The 26,071-nt window shown below is 40.4% G+C and overlaps 1 protein-coding gene across 4 annotated transcripts; it reads right to left on the minus strand.

The window, feature by feature from the left end:
• Window positions 1-104: 104 nt before the first annotated feature.
• Window positions 105-25,809, minus strand: AMD1 (adenosylmethionine decarboxylase 1). 4 transcript variants are annotated; one of them, XM_055535200.1, is made up of 9 exons: window positions 23,677-24,166; window positions 9,304-9,390; window positions 8,262-8,388; window positions 7,186-7,288; window positions 6,158-6,200; window positions 5,914-6,058; window positions 5,712-5,804; window positions 5,475-5,630; window positions 105-4,753 (listed from the first exon to the last, which is right to left on the minus strand). In XM_055535200.1, the coding sequence occupies exons 1-9, from the start codon at window positions 23,784-23,786 to the stop codon at window positions 4,613-4,615; spliced, it is 1,005 nt and encodes a 334-aa protein (XP_055391175.1). In that variant the 5' UTR covers window positions 23,787-24,166; the 3' UTR covers window positions 105-4,612. The 4 variants fall into 4 exon arrangements, 2 of the variants coding, with proteins under 2 accessions (XP_055391175.1, XP_055391174.1); XM_055535199.1 differs by lacking the exon at window positions 23,677-24,166 and having other exon boundaries at window positions 7,186-7,267; XR_008698164.1 differs by lacking the exons at window positions 105-4,753; window positions 5,475-5,630; window positions 5,712-5,804; ... (3 more) ...; window positions 8,262-8,388; window positions 9,304-9,390 and adding exons at window positions 14,552-14,566; window positions 16,572-16,821 and having other exon boundaries at window positions 23,677-24,145.
• Between the last annotated feature and the right edge of the window lie 262 nt (window positions 25,810-26,071).

Consider the following 26,071-nt stretch of genomic DNA (forward strand, 5'->3'; position numbering starts at 1 on the left):
GAAGCTTCAAAAGGGGGGGATATATGTATACCTATGGCTGATACATGTTGAGGTTTGACAGAAAACAGCAAAATTCTGTAAAGCAATTATCCTTCAATAAAAAATAATTTTAAGTGAGCTTATTTATTAGCAAGTTCTCATGATACAAGAGAAAAAAATTTTAATTGTTATCTGTGAGTTATCAATTGGGGAAAAAACCAATTCCATTATAGATTTTTATCAAAAAATCTTAAAGTTATGACAATCAAAATCACATAAAACATTAAACCAAACATTGCTGAGAAAAAGATGACAGATGGATTCAACTCAATCCTAATGCATCATAGTGCCCATCAGGACTTTAAAAGAACTACTCCAGACACTATTAGAAAAATGAAGACAAACTAGGAGAAAATATTTACAAAATACACCAAAAAACTGTATCCAAAATATATAGTTTCATATCTCATTAATGAAAAGAGCCAATTTTTAAATGTACAAAACATTTTCATTCTAAGAATACAGTAATGGCTAACTGAACACATGAGAGCGCATACTCATTAGAGAAATGTAGATTAACACAAGATACTACTACACACTCAGAAGCCACAATGCTTGTATGAGGAAATGTTCATAGCAGCTTTATTAGTATCTTCTCACAATGGAGAGAACCAACAAAATGTTCATTTAACAGAATAGCTAAACAAATTGTGGTACATTCATACAGTGGAATACTACTCGGCAATAAGAAATACATGGTTCAACCTCTCAAAACTTTGTACTTATGAAAGCATTAAGTGATTCAATTTAGTTTCAGAGCTGGTATGGGGAAGGAAACCCTACTCTTTAGTGAAAATCTGGATAGTAGTTAAACTACCTAGAGTAACCCTTCATTGCTTAGGTAGTGGTATTAGGGAACTTTCTTTGGTCCTGATGTGGCTGTGGGCCAAGAGTGTACATTCTTAAAACTTGTAAAGATTTGTATCTATCAACTTTTTGTAAATCTGACCTAATGAGGTGTGTGTAGCAGATAGTTCAGTGTACCAGAGCAGAATTGAGGACTCTGAAGCTGGGGTGTGATGGTTCAAGGAGAAATTTGAGTATACATCCAATTTAGATGTCTAATTATAAATATCAACCTATTTGGGGGGCTTCTAACTCACGTGTGTTGTCAGTTGCTCAGTTGTGCCTGACTCTATGTGACCCCATGGACTGTAGCCCGCCCGGCTCCTCTGTCCATGGGACCCTCCAGGCGAAAAATATTGGAGTAGGCTGCCATGTCCTACTTTAACAGCATATGGGACATCTCTTGACACTGCCAAAAGTTTTCTTCCAATCTGAGTTACATCACAAACCTCTATGACTCTGCCTCAATTTCATCCTAGGTTTCTGGTTTGAGCACTCAGGAAAATGCTGGATTACAAGTAGTTTGAAGATGGTTCCGTTTGGGAATAAGAATTGACACTTCTCGCGTTGTAAAGGACTACCAAAGTAAATCCTAAGGAGCAAACAGAAGTGGGGAGAAACTAGGGAAGTAAAACAAACTGATGGGGATCAACAGTGGACATGTCTGCAGTGACCTCCTTTAGTCTCTAAAGGTAGAAATGGGTTGATAGGAATTCAAAGGACTAACACTTCTTCCATTGTAACAAAAAGAGAAAGGCAGATGAAAACGTAAAGTTTGAAGGTGGGTAGCTGGGAAGTGGTGTTATCTGGCTAAGACAATAGAAGTCTTTTCTCTTTCATAGTGCATCACATTTACCACATTCAGATTATGTCCCTGAATCTCATCAGTTAACACCAGGTGTTTGCTGAACTCAAGTCACCTGTCCCTATAAAACAATCTGGCACTGTAGGACTGCACACACCTTTAGCATCTTGCTTTTCTAAGATCAACCTTTTCTTTTTAGAGCTGGGCTCTGTGGCACTCAGGAATCTTGGTTCACTGACTAGAGAGCTAACCTGTGCCCCCTGCATTGGGAGCACAGAGTCTTAACCAACAGACTGCCAGGGAGGTCCCTAAGATCAACCCTTTTTAACTCAGATTTTGGACAATATTCTGATAAGCTTATTTTAAGAAAGATCTGAATATAATAAAGATTCCAGTTTTTAGCTTATTGTATATGAGACTGAAGAACTGAAATTTCACCAAATGATGAGATATGTATCTGCATGGCACAAAGATCAAAAGCTTTTAACTATGTTCTAGTTGCAAGAACTGAATTAAACTCTGCTCCCCACCCCACTAGGAAGTACCTATTCCATAATAAATGCTGGAATATTCCATCTTCAAACTTTTCTAGTTCCAAACTCTAGCATTCTTATTCTACTTACACTTTTCCTACTCTGATGACCTGGGATACTGCCCAGATGATTTCCTATCAGCTTCAGTTATGAAGCTACTATCAACAACAAAACGTTTAAAACTGTTCTCCCAGCACTTAAAGATCTTTATAACATCTCCCATAACCTTAAAAAAAAAAATCATTAAATATTGATTCCTTCAATTAATTATAAAAACTTTATATAGAGTCTAGTATTTGGTCATGTATACTATTTAAAAAAATACATTGACAGAAAACTTTCTGAATGTCACTAGACAATGAATTAAGCAAACGTTTATTGAATCTTAAATTGTGGGTACAGAAATACATTTCAAGTGATTTACGTCCAACACCATGAAGAGAGAAATTATGGCACCAAAATTTTCCCTCCTCTATCATACATACTAGGATTAATTTAGATTACTAGTCAATCTATTTTTCATTTTTTTCTAGGCTTTGTTCCATACAAAATTTGTGCAGGTCTTCAACATGAAATAGAAATCTTTTAAATCTATTAGGGGGAGGAAAATCAGACCTCAAGCCAATAAATGTCATCAAATCTACTGGGACGCTGTTCAAGAACAAAATCCACTTTGAGCATTGGTCCTCATAATAGCACCAAAACATTAGGTACTGTGCGTAATTACAGAAAATCAGAATGATTCATTGATTGAAAGCTTCTTCAATGAAGCTTTGAATCAACAATGTGCTTAAAATAAAAGTGTTCCAACCACTTGATTTCAAACCAAGCAGATTTTATGTTCAGAAACACTAAAAAAAAAAGTGTTTCCTTTATAAATACGGAAGGAACAAAAGCATCACTGCATCAACTCAGAAAGAATCAAAAACTGTTTGAGGACAAGAAGAAATACAAAATTGAGCCAACTTTGCTCTTTTATCAACTGCTTAAATGTCCATGTTACCAAATACAGCTAAAAGATGCCAACTCTTTTATGCCTGTATTTTTAGATCATTTCCCATCAATGATTTTGGAATTTTGTGTGTAACGTTTTGTGGATAGCATTCTGCTGCACTGAATATGTCTGAATAACCTTAACAGTTCTCATTCATCACCTGATCCTATTCCATGGTGAAAGGAATACAAACAAGCAAGAGGAAAGTCAGAACACTATTACATGTATCATAAAGTCATGGAACTTTAAGTCACAAGATGGAAAAGACATTGACTCTGCTTTCAACCAAAGTTCATGGCATATCATTAACAGAAATTAGTGGAAATGGCTACGAAAGTAAAAAGTTAAGGTGAATCATCTGACCTGACTTGATTTGTTGAAACCGATACCTTTATCTTAAATCTCGTTAATAAATTGTGATAAAAATTCTTTTGTACTACTGAGCAAGTTAATAACGACATGGTACTTATGAGAAGCTCATTTCATTTAATGGGGGACACCAAATGGCACAGTTTCCATACAGTTCTGCCAATATTCCCTAGTACCAATCTACACCTTCTTTGCTAATCAACAATAGTTTATTCCAAAAGAGTGCATGGCAATGAAAAATGTCAAACTCCATTGACCTTAAAAGAAAATTAAGCCTAGGGTCTACCCCCGCCTTCCCCCTCTGGGGTATAGATTAGTATAAAACCCACAGTGTAACAGTGTATTGCTTTATTGAGGGGGTGTGGTTGGGAGGGGAGACACCATGGTAATGGAAGGAATCCAAGTAATACAAGTACAGGAAGCAGTGTTAAAATATAAATACACAGAAGGGATAGTTTTCTTAGAGGACTCCACTCGTGGAAGAAAAACTTTAATTGCTGTTGAAAAAACATCTGTATGAAGTAGAAATTGGTTTCAATAACGTTAGTAGAGTATGTTCTAGAAAGTGGAGGTAACTGGATGTAAAATCCTGGCAGCAATTAATAGAACAGTCCCAGATGGCTAGGCTGAGGCCAACACCTAATGAGGACGAAAGCCTTGTCTGTGGGGAATTTTGGATGACACCTGGAGAAATATTACACTGTGCGTAAACCAAATTGAATTGTTTTCACAAGTGTTGTAAAGTTTCGTATAGTAAAAGGTTTTTTCTACATGCACTTCAATTTCACAGCAAGAGTGGCATAGGATACCTAAACACAGAAGAGAGCATTCATGCAAGATATCTAACTCCTTGATATAATAATGTATACAATTCAAAATGATTACACTATCATTACATCTAGGGCTTTCTGCAACTATGAGGTGGCGGTTATGGAAAGCATGGCCCTTGGTATGAATATCTAAAAAGCAGCCACCACCTTCTTCTATGTGTGTTCTCTTTTTGCGCTTTTTCTTCATGTTTCTTAATCAACTCTGCTGTTGTTGCTGCTTCTTAGCAAAACTGGTAAAAACAAAATTGTAATCATTGAACAAAGCGCTCTGGCAATCAAGACGTTTAAAACCTTCAATCTTCTGGGGCGAGGAAAGCACTGTGCGACATTTAGAACTCTGGGGGAAAATGAAATTAACCATTAGTGTTTCCAATATGCAGTAATATTTTCAAACAAAGTATTTAAGACTGCTATTTTAGTCAGACTGTAGCACTGGGGGCTTCCCTGGTGGCTCAGAGTGATAAATAATCTGCCTGCCAGTGCAGGAGACACAGGTTTGATCCCTGATCCAGAAAGATCCCACATGCCACAGAGCAAGTAAGTCCATGTACCATGACTGAGCCCTTGTGCCCTAGAGCCCGTGATCCACAACAAGAGAAGCCACCATTAATGGGAAGCCCACGCCCTGCAACGAAGAGTAGCCCCTGCTCTCTACAACTAGAGAAAAGCCTGTACAGCAACGAAAACCCAGCACAACGAAAAATAAATAAATAAAATTAAAAAACCAAAACAACAACAACAAAACCAACCCCATGGAACTGAAATATTTTAGCTGACTTCCTAGGGGCTGGATGCAGTGGGACACTTTATGTCTTCTGGCACCACCATCCCCAACGTCTATCAACAGGGAAAATAGATAGAATAAGAGGAGCTCACGAACTGGGCTAGATATCAAGTCTAATGATAGGCATAAAGCTTCTCATCTACCAAACACCTCAATTAGTAGTATCTCTGGTTATCTCTGGCTGATTATATGGCATCTCAGAATACATTTTATGACATGCCTCACTCTCCTTATTTTCTGTCAGATTTTATTGTTGATGAAAAAAATGTATTACCTGATTTACAAACAGGGTGGTCACAAATTTTCCTGGCTTGAAGACTTCCACAACTTTCCTGATCAGGTCATCATAGGAGGTCTGACTTAAGTTTGTTTCAAAGCTAACATAAGAAAATTCTGGTTCTGGAGTGATGTGAATAGTCCAATAAGTTCCCTTAAGAGAAATTGCTTTGTGTTAATAATGGAAAGGGCACACTTAAAGGTTTAAATTATTAAGCAAGATATTCTTACTTACATCCGATTTCATCCCATTCATTGAATACCCACAAGGATTGAACATTGTGGCATCAATGACAGAACCTGGTATCAGGTCACGAATTCCACTCTCCTGGGAAAAAAGCCAAAGACTGATTTAAAAATCTGGAAAAGAAATAAGAGAATGAGCCAAAATATTTAGCTGCCAAGCAGGATACAGAATTATTATTGAAAATGCTTACACGAGTGACATCCTTTGCAGTAACACCATCTTTCATGTAGAACTGGTCCATAACTGCTGGGTCAAGCTCACTCATCAGAATTTCCAGGGTTTGATCTGGCTGATTGATTACCCTACTCTCTGGGAAATCCAAAGTATACAAGTACCTATACAAAAGTACAAAATAGTTTCTAAAAATGACAACTGCAAGTTTAAAAAGAAATCTTATATAAAACAAAACTTCCATCAGATTGGGTCCAACATACCAACAGTCAGAATTCATGCGTCCCATACAATATGCTGCTCCATCTGTTGAGGCAGGAGAACAAAAAATAAATTTAACAGATCCATCTGATAGCAAGTAGGCAGGACCCCCCTCCCCCTTTAAGAAAACATTTTATTGGCTGTCATTTAGAGATGCTCTTCAGCTAATAAGCCAGTCTGAATGGTGCTGAGAAAACTATGGTTTACTCTCCCCTAAGACTCCATCAGGTGATGGAGTTTGGTTGCCTATTTACCTACTCTCTCCAGGAAATGAAGTTATGCAGTGCGTCCTCCTTTCCATGGTGTTTCAAAGCCTCACTCAACAAAGTTAACAGCTGGCTGAAATTTAAACTAAATTATACGTGGCGCCCTGATATAGCCTAGTATAAAAGATGAGGTAAGAACAGGTAGGATGGAAATCTTTTAAAGATTTTCTTTTTTAAAATCACCCTTGTGAATGACTCTGCACCGTTACTAAAATCATCTTAGGTTTTTAGCCTCTTCTAGGATATAAGGGTGTTAGATTAGGTAACCTTTATTTCCCTGTCCTTGAAGCTCAAAAAGGAAGGTCTATAAATAAAAGCTTATATAAATGGATAGAAGTAAATCTTGCCAATTTAGTTGAAGCGACACTACGAACTCACTTCGGTTGACCATTCTTAAGCCAGCTCAACTCCTGTACAGCATGGTAGACAGTTTCTTAACATGGACCAGTATCTTAGCATGGGTTTATGAAGTCATGGGGCATTTTTCTGGATGAAGGGATCACAGCCTTCATACCCATTAAAACAGACATAAATGACAGCAACTGGCTAGAAGATGAGTTCTCCATCTGGCAGGTGATCAGTTACTTGATTTTTTTCTCCCATCATTTCAACAGTTACACAAGAATATGCAAAAATTTGTAATCAGCTAAATTGATACATTTAACTTAACTATATAAAGTGCTATGTTTGATACGCAGGCACACACACACACACACACACACATCCAACTTCAAGAAGCAGGACTCAATTCTACTTAAACTTACTTGGGAAAATTGCATTAAGGAACTCTATTTCTTCCTGGAAATTCCGGTGTGGGTACCCTTGGTGAGAAGGCTTCATGAAATTCTTACGAGAATAAAAGAAGCTCTAAAAAGACAGATAATTTCACACACAGAATTCTATCACCTTTCCTAAACCAATATACTATTTTCTACATACACATATCAAAACCAAAACTATCTCCACAAATATTCTTTCCCAATGACACTTAACATATATTGTAGTACTTTATGTGTGCGTATGCTCAGTCGTTCAGTTGCATCCAACTCTTTGCGACCCCGTGGACTATAGTGCACTTTGCTGGCCGACAAAGAAAAACGAAGGCCGCTGTGTCAAAGAGCAAGGTTTCACACCAATACCCATGAGTTAGTGTTATATAGAGACACAGAGTCCTAACCACTGGACCACCAGGGGATTCCCTAGGGCAGGAGTTTCTGAGCTTTAAAACAGGCATGTAATAAAAATTTTGCGGGAGAATATGTATTGTATATATTTAGTTTCAAAAGAGTGATCCAAAAATTAACATATTGCTCAATTTAGATCTTATAAGGATCAACAAAAACAGTTTTAGGTCCCAGTGACAGCTGTCCTTTGCCCTAGGACAAATTGAGTAAATTATTTACTAATATTTACAAGTTAAGTTAAATATTAAAATTCAACATCTTATCACAATAATTAAAATCCAAGTATAAAGTCTGATAGCATTCAAGAATTAACTGACTATTGATCTTTAATACAATCAGTTCTTTATTATGAAGTCTAGATGATTTTCCTTGCTTTCCCTTCTTTTCTTATTTTCTCCACCATTCATAGTAATAATGTTAAAGAATTAACTACTGAAAGTATCTGGTTTTCTTTTCTTTGAGTTTTATCCCAATTCCTTCTCTAGTTCCTCCACATTTTCTGTTGTCCATGAGTAACAGGCATTCTTTCTCTCCATGGTGTGAGTGTCCTTAGTCATTACAATTGAACAAGTATACAAATGTATTTACCAGGCACATCACTGAACTCTTAACGTTTATACCCGACCAAAAGGATAAATGTTTTTTTGACTACTTACTTGAATTGAGTCAAACCCACTGTAATCCCTAGCAAGTTTCAACAGGGGAACCAGTGCTTTCAGCAAGAGGGTGGTACCACATGTCTTCAAAATGAAACGTCTCTTGGAGACAAACATGCTACTCTCACTGCAGTTTAAAAGAAAGTCACAATATTATAACAATGTTTATGTACTACTGAGATGCTTAATCTATTATTATTGGACTATCATTTAAAGTGTATACTTTTGGCTAATAATTTTAAACAAAAGTTCTCAAGGAAGCAAATAATTCTTCTTCTTCTATTACATGAAAGATCCCACAGAAACATAAACTAGATATAAAGCATACTAGCTCATTACACAAACCCTCTTTTACAGGTCAATTTTCCTCCACACCTAACCTAACCTAGGACACTTACTAAATTCATTCTTTACCTCGTCTTGAACTGCCTGCTCTCACGTGTACGTCTGTAACCATCTCATTACTTTTCACTGGATAATAAGTTCCATGAGGAAAGGAATGTTTGCTTTTATTATTATATGCCTAGGGCCTGACACCTAATAGGCCTTTGATAAACATCTGTATATGTCAAATATAGACTTAGTAAAAGCAGGCACCATGTTCAATACAATAGCTTCAAGGCCCAAAATTCTATCTCTACCTAAAAAAGAACTCCATGGCTTTCCTCTCTTAAATAACAGCATTCCTATTTCTATGGTAAAGCTAATTTTCACTCTGCTTCAAGCTTTGATAGAGAAGCATATACTAAAAATAAAAGAAGTGAGGGCAAGGGAACAATGCCATTCAATCCTCTTTTGCAGAAACTCCCTGCTAACCTCCAGGGTAATAAAGATGGCAGCCACCTTGAAGAGCTATTAGGTAAGACTTCAAAAACCCTACTGCCTAGGGACACCTGAAGTAAACATTTTATTTTACACCGTACTTTTTTTTAAAAAGGTAAAAACAATCACAGAACCAGTATACAGAGGAACAATTAACTCTTCCACATAGAGTATGATTCATACTGAAATCAGTTAACCAATACTATTTCAGAGGACTTACCTGAGTACATAAGCTTCCTGCTTGTCAGTTTTTGTCACACTTATGATTGAACATTGCACATCCTTCAAAAGTATGTCCCACTCGGATCTATTATTTAACCAAAAAGAGGATGATTAATTTATAACAGTACTTGCCTACTCTCATAGAAATTACAAAAGTCTCACCATGATTTAAAATCATACTTTGTATTTTTTGTCTCATTCTTGCTCCACCTTCTCTTATGAATGTTACGTTAATGAAGTAACTTTTGGAAGCAAGTGAGGTTGGACGCTTGTTGCCAGGAAGGTCCACCTTGTGATTAGAAGGCTGGAACTTCTTATCCAGCCCCTGACCTATGGATGGGGAGAAGGGCTGGAGATTAAGTTCAATCACTATGCTGCAAGCCTGCTAAGCCGGCCAACTCTTGGCAACCCCATGGACTGTAGCCTCCAGGATCCTCTGTCCGCTGAATTCTCCAGGCAAGAATACTGGAGTGGATTGCTGTGCCCTCCCTCCAGGGGATTTTCCTTCTTTTATGAATACCAACATTTAATTTTGTTTCAAAACAATCTACATTGACATATACACCAAGTAAGATGGATGCATTTTGCTACAGCATGTTAAGAAGCAAACCAAAATCCAGGAAATTATACTATGTATTTGCAATTTATTATGAAAAAGACAAATGAGATCCAAATAAGACATTTCTCCAAAGAAGACATACAGATGGCCAACAAACACATGCTCAACATCACTAATTAAAAGAAATGTAAATCAAAACTACAATGAAACATCACCTCATACCCATCAGAATGGCCATCATTTGCTGGAGGGGGTGTGAAGAAAAAGGAACTAACTCTTCTTGCACTGTTGGTGGGAATATAAATCAATACAGCCACTATGGAGAACAGGATGGAGGTTCTTTAAAAAACTAAAAATAGAGCTACCATATGAACTGTGAACTTCCAGATGTCCAAGCTGGATTTAGGAAATGCAGAGGAACAGAGATCAAATTGCCAACATCCGCTGGCTGGATCATGGAAAAAGCAAGAGAGTTCCAGAAAAACATCTACTTCTGCTTTATTGACTACACCAAAGCCTTTGACTGTGTGGATCACAATAAACTGTGGAAAATTCTGAAAGAGATGGGAATACCAGACCACCTGACCTGCCTCCTGAGAAATCTGTATGCAGGTCAAGAAGCAACAGTTGGAACTGGACATGGAACAACAGACTGGTTACAAATTGGGAAAGGAGTCCATCAAGGCTGCATTTTGTCACCCTGCTTATTTAACCTATATGCAGAGTACATCAGGAGAAATGCCAGGCTGGATGAAGCACAAGCTGGAATCAAGATTGCCGGGAGAAATATCAATAACCTCCGATATGTGAATGACAGCATCCTTATGGCAGAAAGCAAAGAACTAAAGAGTCTCTTAGTGAAAGAGGACAGTGAAAAAGTTGGCTTAAAACTCAACATTCAGAAAACTAAGATCATGGCATCTAGTCCCATCACTTCATGGCAAATCGATGGAGGTACAATGGAACAGTGAAAGACTCTTTTTGGGGGCTCCAAAATCACTGCAGATGGTGACTGCAGCCATGAAATTAAAAGACGCTTGCTTCTTGGAAGAAAAGTTATGACCAACCTAAACAGTATATTAAAAAGCAAGACATGACTTTGCCAACAAAGGTCTGTCTAGTCAAAGCTATGGTTTTTCCAGTAGTCATGTATGGATGTGAGAGTTGGACTATAAAGAAAGCTGAGCGCCGAAGAATTGATGCCTTTGAACTGTGGTGTTGGAGAAGACTGTTCAGAGTCCCTCGGACTGCAAGGAGATCCAACCAGTCCATTGTAAAGGAGATCAGTCCTGGGTGTTCATTGGAAGGACTGATGCTGAAGCTGAAACTCCAATACTTTGGCCACCTGATGAGAAGAACTGACTCATCTGAAAAGACCCTGATGCTGGGAAAGATTGAAGGCAGGAGGAGAAGGGGATGACAGAGCGTGAGATGGTTGGATGGTATCACCAACACAATGGACATGAGTTTGAGTATCTCCGGGAGTTGGTGATGGTCAGGGAGGCCTGGGGTGCTGCAGTCCATGGGTTAGCAAAGAGTCGGACACGACTGAGTGACTGAACTGAACTGATGAACCAGTAGTCTCACTCCTGGGCATATATATATATATCTGGAGAAAAATATGGCTCCAAAAAATACATGCACCCCAGTGTTCATTGCAGTACTGTTTACAATAGCTAAGACATGGAAACAACCTAAATGTTCATTGACAGAGGAATGGAAAAAGATGTGGTACAGGTATGCAATGGAATTATTACTCAGCCATGAAAAAGAACGTAATAATGCCATTTGTATCAACATGCATGGACCTAGGATTGTCATATTGAGTCAAGTCAGCCAGAGAAGAAATATCTAATGACATGCCTTATATGTGCAATCTAAAAAGAAATGGTTCAAATGAACTTATTAACAAAACAGAAACAGATTGGCAGATTTAGAGGAAGAATTTATGGTTAGGGTGGAAAGAACAGGGAAAAGGGATAGTTAGGGTGTCTGGGATCAGCATGTACACAATGCTATATTTAAAACGTATAACCAACAAGGTCCTGCTGTGTAGCACAGGGAACTCTGCTCAGTGTTATGTGGCAGCCCGGATGGGAGACAAATTCAATGGATACATGTATATGTACAGCTGCCTTCCTCTGCTGTCCACCTGCAACTATCACAACATTATTAATCAACTATACCTCAACATAAAAAAAAAGTTTAAAAAAAAGAAGAAAAAACTAAATTGCTACATGATCCTTTACTGTTTTTTAAAATGTCACCTTAACAGTTCAGGGTGAGTTATTAAAAATATTCATTTAACAGAATTATTTTGTTAAAGCACCAGATATATATATTCCACTTGAAATGTTATCTTATTTTAATCTACATAAGTGAAGCTTACTCATTTCATTGCTAATATCTTAGCTGTTTATAGAACCCATCCATAAACTTAAACATAGATTATTTTTTCAAATATTTTTTCCATAATACACTCTTCTGTCAATCTGACACAAAATGCTAAAATTTTTGACCAGGATTTGTTCATTTTCAGTGTCCATCTGAAATTTTTTCTTAACATTGTTCCAACTGGGCCGTTCCTACTGATCTATCTTCAAGTTCACTCACTCTTTTGTCATTATTCTACAAGCCCATCCAGTAAAAACTTTCTATTCCAGTAGTTATTTTTCAGTTTCATCTTCCGCTTCTTTGCTAAGATTTGTTATTACTTCTTAAAGCATGGTTATGATAGCTGCTTTTAAATCCTGACCTGCACCACCTTGAGGTTGAAGTTTACTAGACTGTCTCCCTTTGAGGCAATTTCCTTATTTTTTATTTTACATAAGGAAAAATTTGTGATTGCATCCTGGACATCACATTATATGATTTTAAATCTTCAAACCCTATGGAGCATGCTGATTTTTAAAAAACTATGTTAGCAGACAGATGAAATGGTTAAGTTCAGTCTTCTTGTTCTTATCCAACTTCTATGTGTTAGGTTACTATCTCCATAATCTCCATGACAACGCCTAGCTCAATAGTGGGGCGGGGTGGGGGTGGGGTGGGGTGGTGGTGAAGATGGCCTGCTTCTTGGTCCTCTGGCTAGAAAGCCCAGGCTTTAGTTCCCGGCTCTGCAGCAGTCTACTACAGGACTGCCTGAGCTACAGCAGCAAAGAACAGGGGAAAAAAAGGCAAAGCAATACAAAAACAAAAAAGGGATTTTTCCCACTCTCTCTAACCCAAAGGGGCCCCCTTCCATTCCTTGTCCACATTCCAGAAAAAGACCTCTTTAAAAGCTCAGTTTGTGTGCAGTTCTGGGTTTCTGGCAGCTTTTGAGGCCACCCCAGGAGATACCAAGAGAAAAAAGAAACAAACTCATGGATATGTCAGTGATGTTTTGAGTTTTGGCTTCCTTCTCCAATTCACCTAACATTTACTTTCCAGAGTCCTCAGCTGCTGCATGCATTCTGTCCAGGGTTTCTAGATGCATTCAGTGAGAGTAGAGTGTGCTTACTCCACCTTGATGGAAACAAGAATCCTCCTGCACTCATTCTATCATTGTTAATAAATTCTGCAACCATACTCTTCCTCACCTAAAAGAAACCCTTAAGTAGTCAGTAGTTTTCAAAGTCATGGTATGAAAGGAACTGCTTTAAAACATTCTAAGTCAAACACAGTTGAATAGTCTATGAACCAAGTGTTATAAAAACAATCTAGAGAACTGCTGGCTCAAAAAATACAGGGCAGGAAAAATGTGACAGATTTAGAATTGAAGAAGTCAATACAATGCTATCCATGAACATAAAGAGGAGAGAGAAAACAGTTGAGAATTTCAGCAAATTATTAAAATCACATTTTGGTAGAAAAATAAGCCCCTTATTTTTTCCTAAATAAAGCTTTTTTGGATCCTAGCCCCACCCAGATCATGATAAATCTCTCAAATACTATGCTCTTTACAAATGATAGTACATGGACTGAATGATCTTAGTCACTCTGCCAGAAAAGTAATACATAAATGGCATGCCATATTTTATTTATTTTTAATCAGTTAGTTAATTTGTGGTTGTGCTGAAATCTTTGTTGCTGCACGTGGGCTGTTCTCCAGTTGTAGCGCATGGGCTTCTCACGGCAGTGGCTTCTCCAGGTGCACCGGCTTTAGCAGCTGCAGCACGCAGGCTCTAGAACACAGGTCTCAGTAGTTGTGGCTCATGGGCTTCGTTGCTCTGAGGCATGTGGATCAAACCCTTGTCCCCTCCATTGGCAGGCAGATTCTTATCCACTGTACCACCAGGTAAGTCCCATATTTTATATTAAAAGTTTTTAGTCTGTGGTTTAATAAAAATAGAACAAATTGAAGTGTTTACATGGGAAAACATACAATTAAGATAAGAGACTTCTATGTCATCTGACTGAATAAGACTAGAAATGGCTAACTGGCTACTTTTTTTTTTCCCCTGATGTGGACCATTTTTAAAGTCTTTATTACAATGTTGCTTCTGTTTTATGTTTTAGTTTTTTGGCCCCAGGGTATATGGGATCTTAGCCCCCTGACCAGGGAATCAAACCAGCAACCCCTGCATTGGAAGGCCAAGTCCCAACTACTGGACTACCAGGGATGTCCCCTACCTTTTTTGGGGGGGGTGGGGGTGGCAAGCAGAACAGATTGTGGATTGGGAAAAGACAGTCTCTTGGGCAACTGGTGTTGGGAAAACTGGATCTGCACTCAGAAGAATGAAACAGAATCCTTACCTTACACTGCATAACTCAAAATGGATTTAAACACCTCAATTAAGACACAAAAATATAAAACTCTTAGAAGAAAACATGGGGAAAAACTTTATGATATTGGATTTGGCAAAGCTTTCTTGGATGTTACACAAAAAGCACAGGCAACAAAAGCAAAAATAGGCAAATAGAACTGCATCAAACTTAACTTCTGTGTATCAGAGGAAAACATTCAACAGAGTGAAAAGATAAGGTACAGAACTGGAGAAGTACCTGCAAATCTTACATCTTATAAGAGGTTAATATCCGGGATAAATAAGGAACTCCAACAAGAAAAACAAATAACCTAATTTAAAAGTCAGCAAAAGGTCTTAAATAGACAATTCCCCTCCCCTCAAAAAAGATATACAAATGGCCAATAAGCACATAAAAAGATGCTCAATCATAAGACAATGCGAATCACAATCATGATACCACCTAGTGCTCATTAGGATGTCAGATACCGAAAAGGAAAAATGAAAGAACAAGTGTTGGCAAATGCAGAGCAATTTTAACACTTGTGAATTACTACTGGTGAATGAATGGATGAAGCACAAGCTAGAATCAAGATATATCAATAACCTCAATATGCAGATGACACCACACATGGCAGAAAGTGAAGAACAACTAAAGGGCCTCTTGATGAAAGTAAAGAGGAGAGTGAAAAAGTTGGCTTAAAACTCAACATTCAGAAAATAAGATCATGGCATCTGGTCCCATCACTTCGTGGCAAATCGATGGGGAAACAATGGAAACAGTGAAAGACTATTTTTTGGGGCTCCAAAATCACTTCAGATGGTGACTGCAGCCATGAAATTAAAAGACGCTTACTCCTTGGAAGGAAAGTTATGACCAACCTAGACAGCATATTAAAAAGCAGAGACATGACTTTGCCAACAAAGGTCTGTCTAGTCAAAGCAATGGTTTTTCCAGTAGTCATGTATGGATGTGAGAGTTGGACTATAAAGAAAGCTGAGCGCCGAAGAATTGATGCCTTTGAACTGTGGTGTTGGAGAAGACTGTTCAGAGTCCCTCGGACTGCAAGGAGATCAAACCAGTCCATCCTAAAGGAGATCAGTCCTGGGTGTTCATTGGAAGGACTGATGCTGAAGCTCCAATACTTTGGCCACCTGATGCGAAGAACTGACTCATTTGAAAAGACCCTGATGCTGGAAAAGATTGAAGGCAGGAGGAGAAAGGGATGACAGGATGAGATGGTTGGATGGCATCACCAACTCAATGGACGTGAGTATGAGTAAACTCCGGGAGTCTGGTGATGGATGGGGGGGGCTGGCATGCTGCAGTCCATGGGGTCACAAAGAGTCAGACACAACTGAGTGACTGAACGGAACTACTGGTGAAAATGTAAAATGGTACAGCCATTATGGAAAAATTATGAACATTCCTCAAAAAACCGTAAAAACAGAACTACCACATGATCTAACAATTCTACTTCTGGGTGTGTGTGTGTGTGTATATAAGACAGGATCTGGAAGAGACATTTGCACATCCATGTTGATTGTTATTCACAACTGTCAAGAGAAGCAAGCAACCCAAATGTCCATCAAGGGATTAATGGATAAAGACAATGTGGTGTATGCAAAAAATGGCTTATGTGGCCTTAAAGGAAAGTTTATCACATGCTTTAATGTGAATGAACCTAAGAATTTCATGCTAAGTGAATCACACCAGTCAGAAAAGGATGAATATCACCAGAAAAGGATATAGGCTTCCACTTATATAAGGTACTCATCTCACACATTCATATGAAGTATCCAAAGTAGTCAAATCATAAGGAAAGGTGACTGATAAAGGCTGGAGGAAGAGGGGAGGGGAAATTAACCCTTAATGGGTAGTTTCAGTTTTGCAAAATGAAAAGTTCTACAGATCTCTTGCACAACAATGTGAATATATTTAATACTGAATGTTCACTTAAATGGTTAAACTTAATGTTAGACCTTCATTTTTTAATAATTATTTATTTTTGGCCTGTGCTGGGTCTTCACTGCTGTGTACAGGCTTTCTTTAGTTGTGGTAAGCAGGGGGCTTCTCACTGTGGTGACTTGTCTTGTTGCGGGGCACAGGCTCTACGGTGAGTGGGCTTCAGTAGTTGTGGAACATGGGCTCAGCTGCCCTGTGGCATGTGGGATCTTCCCAGGCCAGGGATTGAACCGGTGTCCTTTGCATTGCAAGGCGAATTCTTAAACACTGGATCAACAGGGAAGCCAATGTTAGACTTTTAAAGAAGTAAATTATAGAGGGAACAGAATGCTGCTGGCAGATGCAAAAAACCCTTTAGAACAGTTTTGCTTTTATCCCTTGGATTCTACCCTCAGATATAGTGGGCCAGAAACTGTGCAGATGGTGCCTGGAAACCTGCATTTATTTAAAAGGCCTCCATGTGATTAGGTTCCTCTAACAGATTTCCTCCTTTAAGCAAAAATCTCTGATTTCAGGGTTATCAAGTAATTTACCCCAAAAGTTACCCAACTGAACTATTTGAACTTTCCTGAAGTGTGACCTTAGTCAACAGCCTGACTCATCTGTTTCAGACACTCTACTTATCACCTTGCATTCAGACCTCAACACCACAGCCAAGGTGGTAGCAGTCGTAAGAGCAGTCTGAGTCAAACCCATCCTAAAACATGAGATTACTCTTCAGCGAAGTCTAGGCTGACCAGAATTTAATTCAGATATCCAGAGAAATAAGCTTTCATCTTCTGTTCAAAGCAATCAACCCAGAATGCACTGTTAATTATAATCAGAGTAACTGAAGTTCTCCACCTCAAACTTTCACTGAAAAATTAAATTAGCATCATTACTGCTACATTGATTTATTACTTTCAATGTGTACCTCTCAAAAAAAGGTGGTTTGAAGATAGCAGTTCAAGTTTTTTGAAACTGCTGTGAGGAATGTATTGAGAAGCTTAATTCAATAGGAAGCCCTTCTACTCCAAAATATTTACCTTAAAAGGTTTTTGGCAAGAGGTTGTAAATTCCTTCAGTGTAAATTACTGATATTGCAATATGGTGCAATGATGTAGTCAAGTAAGGCATGAGTTCTGGGAAAATTAATGCTGAGGTGTAATTAACTATTTTTGCAACTGCTCCCAGTCCTTTGCTGAAGATTTTATCATATAAAATTTGAGTGAAGGAAAGAAAGAATAGCAGAAAATACCTAGTCCTAAACGTCTTGTCCAATATTAACATTACAGATTCTAGTTTTCGTATTTTCACACCTCTAGCTAAAATACCTCTAGCCTTTCACAGTTAATAAACATTTACTCTTTACCTCCATTTACTACAATTTCCCATGTGAACACATTTCCTTACTAACATTCCAGGTCTGTGATGAATTCTAAAGCAGAAAGGAAAGTCAATTTTAGAACCCTGAAAGATCAAACTATCGTTCCTCACCAAAATTTCTTATTTTCTAACAGACTTCCTCCCCATAGCTGCCATTTCTTTTAAAAAGGTTTTTGTCTGGTCCAGCATTTTAGTCCAGCAACTCTTAAGAAATTATAGAAACAGACATAAAGGTCTATTTCTATTCAACATCATTTGAAATCTGAAAATTCTAGTAGAGAAACCTGCAGGTTAAACCTAATATACTACTCCCTCTTTTTATATTTCAACCTTAATTACTTTGTGAAGTAGTCAGTTTTAGAAAACATCACCTGTCTTATTCATTTGGATATCTGGACTATTGCTTTTCTCCAACATATTGTTAATCAGTCTTATTTAATCCAAGCCATGCCAGAAAAGATAAAACAAAAGCTTCTCAGTATTATGTACTTCATTCAGATTACACTGAAGGGAAATTCTACTAAGTGGCCTACAGGACAGTGGGAAATGTTAACAGTGGGTTCCAGCTTGGAGTTAAAGCTTGGAAAGATGGGCCAATTTTGCTTCAAGTGCGTTCTATTCCTTCATACCATATTAAAAAAATCAATTCCAGATGGGGGGCAGATCTAAATATGAGAAGTAAAACAAAGTTTACAGGGAAAAAATAACATCTTCATTACCTCCGGATGAGCAAAGATCATTTTAAACAGGACAGAAAAACCACGAACCATTAATGAAAACACTGATAAATGGGACATTAAAATTATGAACTATTTTCTAAACTGTCATTAATAAAACGAAAAAGGAAACCAGAGGATAGAAAATGTTTGTAATGTACATATTGGAGAGATAATTCACCTATAATATATTAAAGAACTCCTGCAAACTGAAAAATCATCCCTAAAGAAAAAGAAGTGGACTTGAACAAGCATTTCACAAAAGATAGCCAAATGGTGGATAAAGATATAAAAGGATGTTCATCTCCATTAGTCTGAAGGGAAATACACAGACCACTATACACCCACAAAATCCTAAAATTAAAAAGACAACACAAATGTTAAATGAAGATATTGAGCAACTGCACCCTTGTGCTGAATATACGCACCCTGTGCCGTGCTTAGTCTCAACCGTGTCTGACTCTCTGGACCCCGTGGACTGTGTAGCCCGCCAGGCGCCTCTGTCCATGGGGATTCTCTAGGCAGGAATCTCGAGTGGGTTGCCATCCCTCCTCCAGGGGATCTTCCCAACCCAGGGGTCAAACTCAGGTCTCCCGCATTGCAGGCAGATTCTTTACCATCTGAGCCACCAGGGAAGTCCAAGAATACTGGAACCGGCAGCATATCCCTTCTCCAGGGGAACTTTCCCAACCCAGAAGCTTTACTAACCACAGAAGCACTATATGCACCCTATGACTTAGCAGCTCCATTCCTCAGTGTATCTAACAGGAGATGCTATTTACGAAAAGACATTTACACTAGTGTTCATAGCAATGTATTTGTATTAGCAAACTGGAAATTATTGATGTAAACAGTAGATTTGATAAATTGTGGTATATGGACACAAAAATACAACACTGAGAACAAACTAAAAAAACCCCCAAACATAATGCTGACCAAAGGAGGCATATGATACATAACAAATGATTCCATGTTATAAAAAAAACTAGGGAAAACCATGGTGTGTTAAAACTCAGGATAGTGGTGTTCCCTTAGCTGGAGAGCGGAATAGGTTATAATTGGAAGGAGGCACAAGGGGACTGCTGACTAGTTACATTCCTTAGATATGAAGGCTGGTTACATGATGGGATCAATTTGTCAAAATCTGAGATGTACTTAGGACTTTCGTAACTTTTATGACTGTAGCCTGCCAGGCTCCTCTGTCCATGGGAATTCTCTAGGCAAGAATACTGGAGTGGGCTGTCATGCCCTCCTCCAAGGGATCTTCCCGTCCCAGGAATTGAACCCTGGTCTCCCGAGTTCCAGGTGGATTACAGTCTGAGCTTTGGCAAATTAGCATCACCCCTACAAGTTCCGTCATGCCTCTCTGTAATCCACCATTCTCCCTTAACTCTCATCCTTTGCCTATCGTGTATGTATTTTCTGGTTTTATAGGCATGAAATCTTACAGTATAGGACTTCTCATGGGGCTTATTATTGTTTGTTCTCCAGCACAATCATTTGTTATGTGTGTCAATAGCAGTTCATCCCTCTTTTTTTAACTACCAAGTAGTATTCTATAGGATGAATACAGAGACTTGTTTTCAGTTCTGGAGCTACTGCAAAATAAAGCTTCTAAGAACGTATTCATGTAAAAGTCTTTGTATGGACATATTTCCTGTTCACTTGGGCAAACACATGAGTGGACTAGACTGGCTAGATCATATGAGAGATGTATTAACTTAGTGCTTCCCAGGTGGCTCCAGTGGTAAAGAACCTGCCTGCCAATGCAGGTGACATAATAGATGCGGGTTCAACTTCTGGGTTGGGAAGATCCCCTGCAGTAGGAAATGGCAACCCACTCCAATATTCCTGCCTGGAAAATCCCATGGACAAAGGAACCTGGCAGGCTATAGTCATAGGGTCACAAAGAGTCGGACACAACTGAAGCAATTTAGCAGGCACAGTAACTTATTAAGAAACTGCCAAACCATTTTCCCAAGTGGATACACTGTTTTCCATTCCCATCTGCAGTGCATGAAAATCCTGATTCCTTCACAGCTCTAGTCAGGGTGTGGTATCAAAATTATACAAACCCCAAAAGGAACTGTGGTGTGTTCCCTCTCTATTAACTAATTAGAATGTAATACTATGAATGTAATGTATGAAAAAGGTTGGAATTATTTCTTCCTTGAGTGTTAGAACACTCCAGTATAACCATCTGGGCCTAGATTTTTCTTTATGGGTGATTAAGTCAATTCATGCAGTGGTTATAGGACTATTAGGATTTCTATTTCTTCTTGCATCGATGTGGGAAGGTACTTTCCTAGGAATTTTCCTGTAATATCCTGCCTTTTAAATGTTTTTAGCATTGGTAGTGACGCCCTCTTAGGACATCTTAACTCCTTCCATGCCCTTAGGTTTTATGTTTTATAAACAGTATAGTTATTTTATTCCAGTTCGTGAATGTCTTTTGACTGACTTTCTTCTATTTGCATTTTAGTGTAATTACTGAGGTTGGAGATGTGAGGCAAGTAAAAAAGAAGGATTTTCTGGCTTCCTAACATTTATATTGTTAAATAAAAACAAAGCTACTAAAGATTATTCCATGGAAGAATTAAGGTTTAACTTCATTAAGCAATCTAAAGCTCACCATCTCTTCTATTTTATTCTTTGAATAAAAATACATCAAATTGCTAGGGCACCATGTAATTTTAAATTGCCTATTAGACTATAATCTGAAATACTTTCTCCTCCAGCCTGGTTTGCTTAAAAACAAGGAGAAGAGAAAAAAGATTCTGTCCTTAAGGTAAAGAATCGAAGATGAAGATTTTAAGGCTTACAGAGTGGTTACTATGTCTCAGACAGTTTTAAGCACTGTAATGTATTAACCCACTTAACCCTCACAATTACATCCATGAAGAGGTACCATTATTTTCTCCATTTTGGAGAGACAAAAATATCAAACAGCTAGCTATTAGATGATGTTTGAACTCAAATCCAGACATGCCATAGGCAATGTACTAACCATTTCATTATGCATTACTCTTCTAGATGACTGATAACTCTTCTATGGGATTTAACGAATTCCAAGTATCTACAAAACTTATGACACTTAATCACAGATTCAACAAAACCAACATTCTGTCCCTGAAGGTATAATCTTTGCCATCACTTTAAGATCCACGCTGAAGCAGTAAAACAATTTCAGTTGATGAAAGTGCAAAAGTCGTTCTCACACATTTAAAAGCAAGCAAGCTGCCTATTTATAAGCCTTTCTCCTCCTTCATTCGGAGAACTAATTCTTAATCAAAAAAGCTTAAATTCAGGCGTTTTTCCCCCAAGAACTCGGGGAGGAAACACTCCCTTCCCTTTATTAAGAACGGGTACTAACTAACAAAGCTTCAACTCATTTAACGAGCCGGAGCAGAAAATTTTGTTATTCATTTTATGACTTGTTTTTTGCACATTAGTTCTTCCTGACAGTATTTCCTAAATAATCCTATCACAATCGTCTTACCAAAGGCATATCACCAACACGAGGGAGCTTTTCCATCTGTGAAATGGAGGAAATACTAAGCTTCCCCATATTTATAAGTAACTGCTTCCTAGAGTAGGGGCCATGTTACGACCTCTTAAGTGTCGCACAAAGCTTGAAAAATGAAACCGGTAACATTTTCGCTAACACGAGGTTTTCCTACGGGAGATTCCTTCAAGTGAGACCGCCTTAAAAGTCCCAGCAGCACGTGTCCGCCTAGATTCCCTTCTCCAGTTGCTTTTTGTCAGGAAAAGCGGCGAGTGCAGCCAACATTCCTGAAACGCCCATTGGCTTACACCCCGGGGCAGGCTCCGGGTACGGCCCAGCAGCTCTTTGGTCGCTGCCTTTCAATGAAGCGGCCGCGCCGGCTCCTCCGCCTCAAGGCACACTAGCGGCACTTATGCACCCAGGAGCCTAGAATGACGAGAGATGTCTAGTGGTCCGAGCGCCCGGGAGGGGAAGCCGGCCCCGCCATCATCGGGGTCGCCCGCGTCATTTGCGCTGGGATCGAGACCACTACAAGCCCTATCCTTTTCTGCGCGGTCGCCCAGCTCTCTCGCATGACTGCCCGGGGTGGGAGGCTGGAGCCCCAGATTCTTTTGCAGGATTAGGCATTAAAGGTATTATGTCCGAGCTCCGACCCGCCTCTAGCCCGTAAACGCAGGCTAGCCTCATTCCACTCTGGACTCCGCCGACTCGGTAACAGGTTACACAACCCAAGGTCAAGCGACTCGGGCGCCAGCCTCGGTGGGCTCTCCGGCCGTCTTCCCGGGCAGCCCCGAAAGGGCTCTGGTGCAGAGCACATTAGGGCGGCGGTGCGGCCCAGCCACTGCGGCACAGCTGCTCCCGCCCAATCCCCGCCGCCCGGGCGCCACATGCTGCCAGCGCCGACCACGGGCGGGGAGGCCTGTTAGTCAGCCCCTCGGCCCCAGCCGGGCCGCCCCCCACCCCCCCAACACACACCCCTTCCCGCCGCACGCGAGAGGACGAATCCGGCTCCCGATCCGCTCCGCTCCCTCCCTCCTCCACTCCCGAGGCGGACACGCCCGAATTAGCGCCTGACTAAGCCCGCCGAGCCACACCTGCCGGGAGGGAGCCCGCGCGGCCCCCACCTCCGGACACCCCACCCAGGGTCCCCGACCGCCAAATCTGGCCGAAGGGGAGTTAAGTCGGGAGGTGTGGGCCGCTAAACCACCCGGAACGGCGCTGCCCGCCGCCCCGCACGCCGCGCCGTGGACGTTACCTGAGCACGCGGCTGCGCCGGCCTCCTCCCCTCCCCCCGGGCAGCGCCCGGCCCGGCAACGGTGGCGGGAGAAGCTGGATCGGGCCCCGCGTGGACCTTTGGCTGCTCACCCCCAGCGCCGGGGCCCTTTCCACGACTGCCAAAACGACCTCCCGCGAGCGGACCTGCCCCCACCTGGAGACTACGGGAACCCAACCCTCGGCCCTCAGCCTCAGGCTGGTGCCTCCCAGGCGGCGACAGTCCCCCAGACTCGACTGTGGGCGAGAGCCCCGAGCACCCACCTTGGGATGGTGCGAAGATCCCCAGATCCTTGGTTTGCTTCGGGTTGCTGCCTGGAGAACCAAACCTCCAGCAGTTTCTCGGTCCCTTCGAAAAAATGTGCAGCTTCCATCACCGTGAGACTAGCGAACAACCAACAACCACAGAAAATCAACTAAATTAAATCTCTTCTCCCGCCGCCGCCGCTGCGGATTGTTCCAGCTGTGTTACTAAAGTTCAGGTTCCTTTTTTTTTTTTTTGCTATAATTTTATATTAACTTTTTTTTAAAAAAAGGATTAATAAAATTTTCCCGGCTTTGTGTGTGTGGGTGAGCGAAAGTTGAACGTGAGTCTGTTGGAAATAGAGGCAGATACAGCTCAGTCTCTTGTAGTCCGCTGTTTCCCCGTTAGAGAGAGTAGAGCGAGCGCTAGCTAATGTCGCCGGCCATACTGTGGGAGCGAGAGCACTGCGTGAGCAGCGAATTTATATACCCCGGCTAAACCCAAAAGAACAGGAAGTGACGCAACGTCCCGCCCTTGCAGCTGATTGCTCCAGGATCCTGTCAATCATCAGCCGCCCAGTTGCGGCTGGCTGGCCGCCCGCCCGCTAGCAGCGCGGGGAGCAGCCAGCCGCGTTGCGGTTCAGGGTTCGGGGTGGCCGCTGGGCGGGAGTCGGCGATCTGTTGTCCTACTGGGGACTAAGAGCCTGGGGTCGAATGCGGAGTGGGTGGGAGAGCGGGGACGTAGGGAGGGAAGGCTGTGTAGCGCTGTGTAAAGCAACTGGTTATAGCGGGGAACAAGGGTGGGTCCTCTAGAGAGTTGGCGGGGTTCGGCGGGGGCTGTGGCCACTGCTGGGATGGCGTGGTCGTTTTGATCCCGTGCACTTCGCCGATATTGCTGAGGTACTTGGCCATTCTCTTAAGTGTGCTTCCCCAAGGCGAACGAAGCCAGGCATTAAAACTCAACATTAGTCCGTGACGCACATGTTGCCAAAGGGTCGGATTAGAAGGCGCTTTAATTCTGATCACGCTTTAGCTGATGTGCGGATGAACGCAGTTCTCGGTCGATTTACACAATAGCCAGAAGCGTTGTCTCCCTATTCAAAAAGGGAAAAGCAACGTGGCGCCCAGCCTTGAAGGGCTCCGGCTCTTACCTACCTCCCACCATGTGGCTCGCCAAGCCTCGGAGTTGGCCGAGCTCAGTAGCTGCCGTGAAGCACTGGCAACAACGTGCTCAATTAGGTCAACTGGTGGGAATTTATTCTGCAAAACTGTTTCTAGAACCTGCTTTATTAAATAGAATCTGAAGTTGGGGCGTAAATGGGTAGGAGAAAGAGGGGATTATATGAAATCATCTCTGTGAAACTCTTGAATATTGTGAAGCGCTATAGTATTTAAAGAATGGTCACTCAACAAAAAATGGTAAAAATTAAATATCTGAAATTGCGTGGAAATTAAGGATTCAGAGTGATGATTAGTCGTGATTTAGAGTCATGAATCTAATTTCAGTGATCAAGTAAAATGAAAAAGTTATCAAGTAGTAGTCAAACAGTTTGACCCCAGGTGGCAAAATTGTGGTAACAAAGTTGTGACTTTTACTTAGAAATATGGGAGAAAAAAATCCAACCTGACATAAAAATCTGCACTGTCACCAGACATAGGACTTTTCCTTATCATCCTTGCTGCTACGCTACGTCGCTTCAGTCGTGTCCGACTCTCAGTGACCCCAAAGACGGCAGCCCCTCAGGCTCCCCCGTCCCTGGGATTCTCCAGGCAAGAACACTGGAGTGGGTTGCATTTCCTTCTCCAATGCATGGAAGTGAAAAGTGAAAGTGAAGTCGCTCAATCGTGTCCGACTCTTAGCGACCCCATGGACTGCAGCCTACCAGGCTCCTCCGTCCATGGGATTTTCCAGGCAAGAGTACTGCAGTGGGTTGCCATTGCCTTCTCCCCTTATCATCCTTAGAGAAAGACTTATTCATCTACAAGTGAAATAAGACAATGTTGTAAGCATGAAAAACTTAATGAAGAAGATGTAGTTTGAGTGTGTACTCTAAATTCCCTGCTGGATAGTTAGTACTTGTCTTACAAGAACATGAATTTGTTCACATTTCTATGTCAAATCTGTTGAAAGAAACTGTTTTGTGCAGAAGGTAGATACATACAGCTACTTTTGCCATGTTTTTAAAAGCATCCAACTCAGACTGGGGATTAGGACAAAAGATAATGACTTGCTCATTTTATTATAATAATAATTCAAAGAATGTGGTGGTTATACTTGGAATAAAGATAAAAGAGGTATTTATGTGTTTTACAAGCTATTCAATTATTTGATGGTTGCTTATTGAAATGAAGACTTAGTCTACTAAACCACCTCAAACACTAATTGTGGTATAAACATAATTTGGCTTGTAATTGC

The sequence above is a fragment of the Bubalus kerabau genome, chromosome 9 (assembly GCF_029407905.1).
Source record: "Bubalus kerabau isolate K-KA32 ecotype Philippines breed swamp buffalo chromosome 9, PCC_UOA_SB_1v2, whole genome shotgun sequence".
Taxonomy (NCBI): Eukaryota; Metazoa; Chordata; class Mammalia; order Artiodactyla; family Bovidae; genus Bubalus; species Bubalus kerabau.

Excerpts from the sequence above, each read along its gene's own strand:
- AMD1 (XM_055535200.1), bottom strand. The coding sequence starts at position 23,786 with ATGGAAGCTGCACATTTTTTCGAAGGGACCGAGAAACTGCTGGAGGTT. Across the intron at positions 6,059-6,157 it reads CGCATGAATTCTGACTGTTG|GTACTTGTATACTTTGGATT; the intron begins GTATGTTGGACC and ends ACTTTTGTATAG. Across the intron at positions 5,631-5,711 it reads TGAATGGGATGAAATCGGAT|GGAACTTATTGGACTATTCA; the intron begins GTAAGTAAGAAT and ends ATTTCTCTTAAG.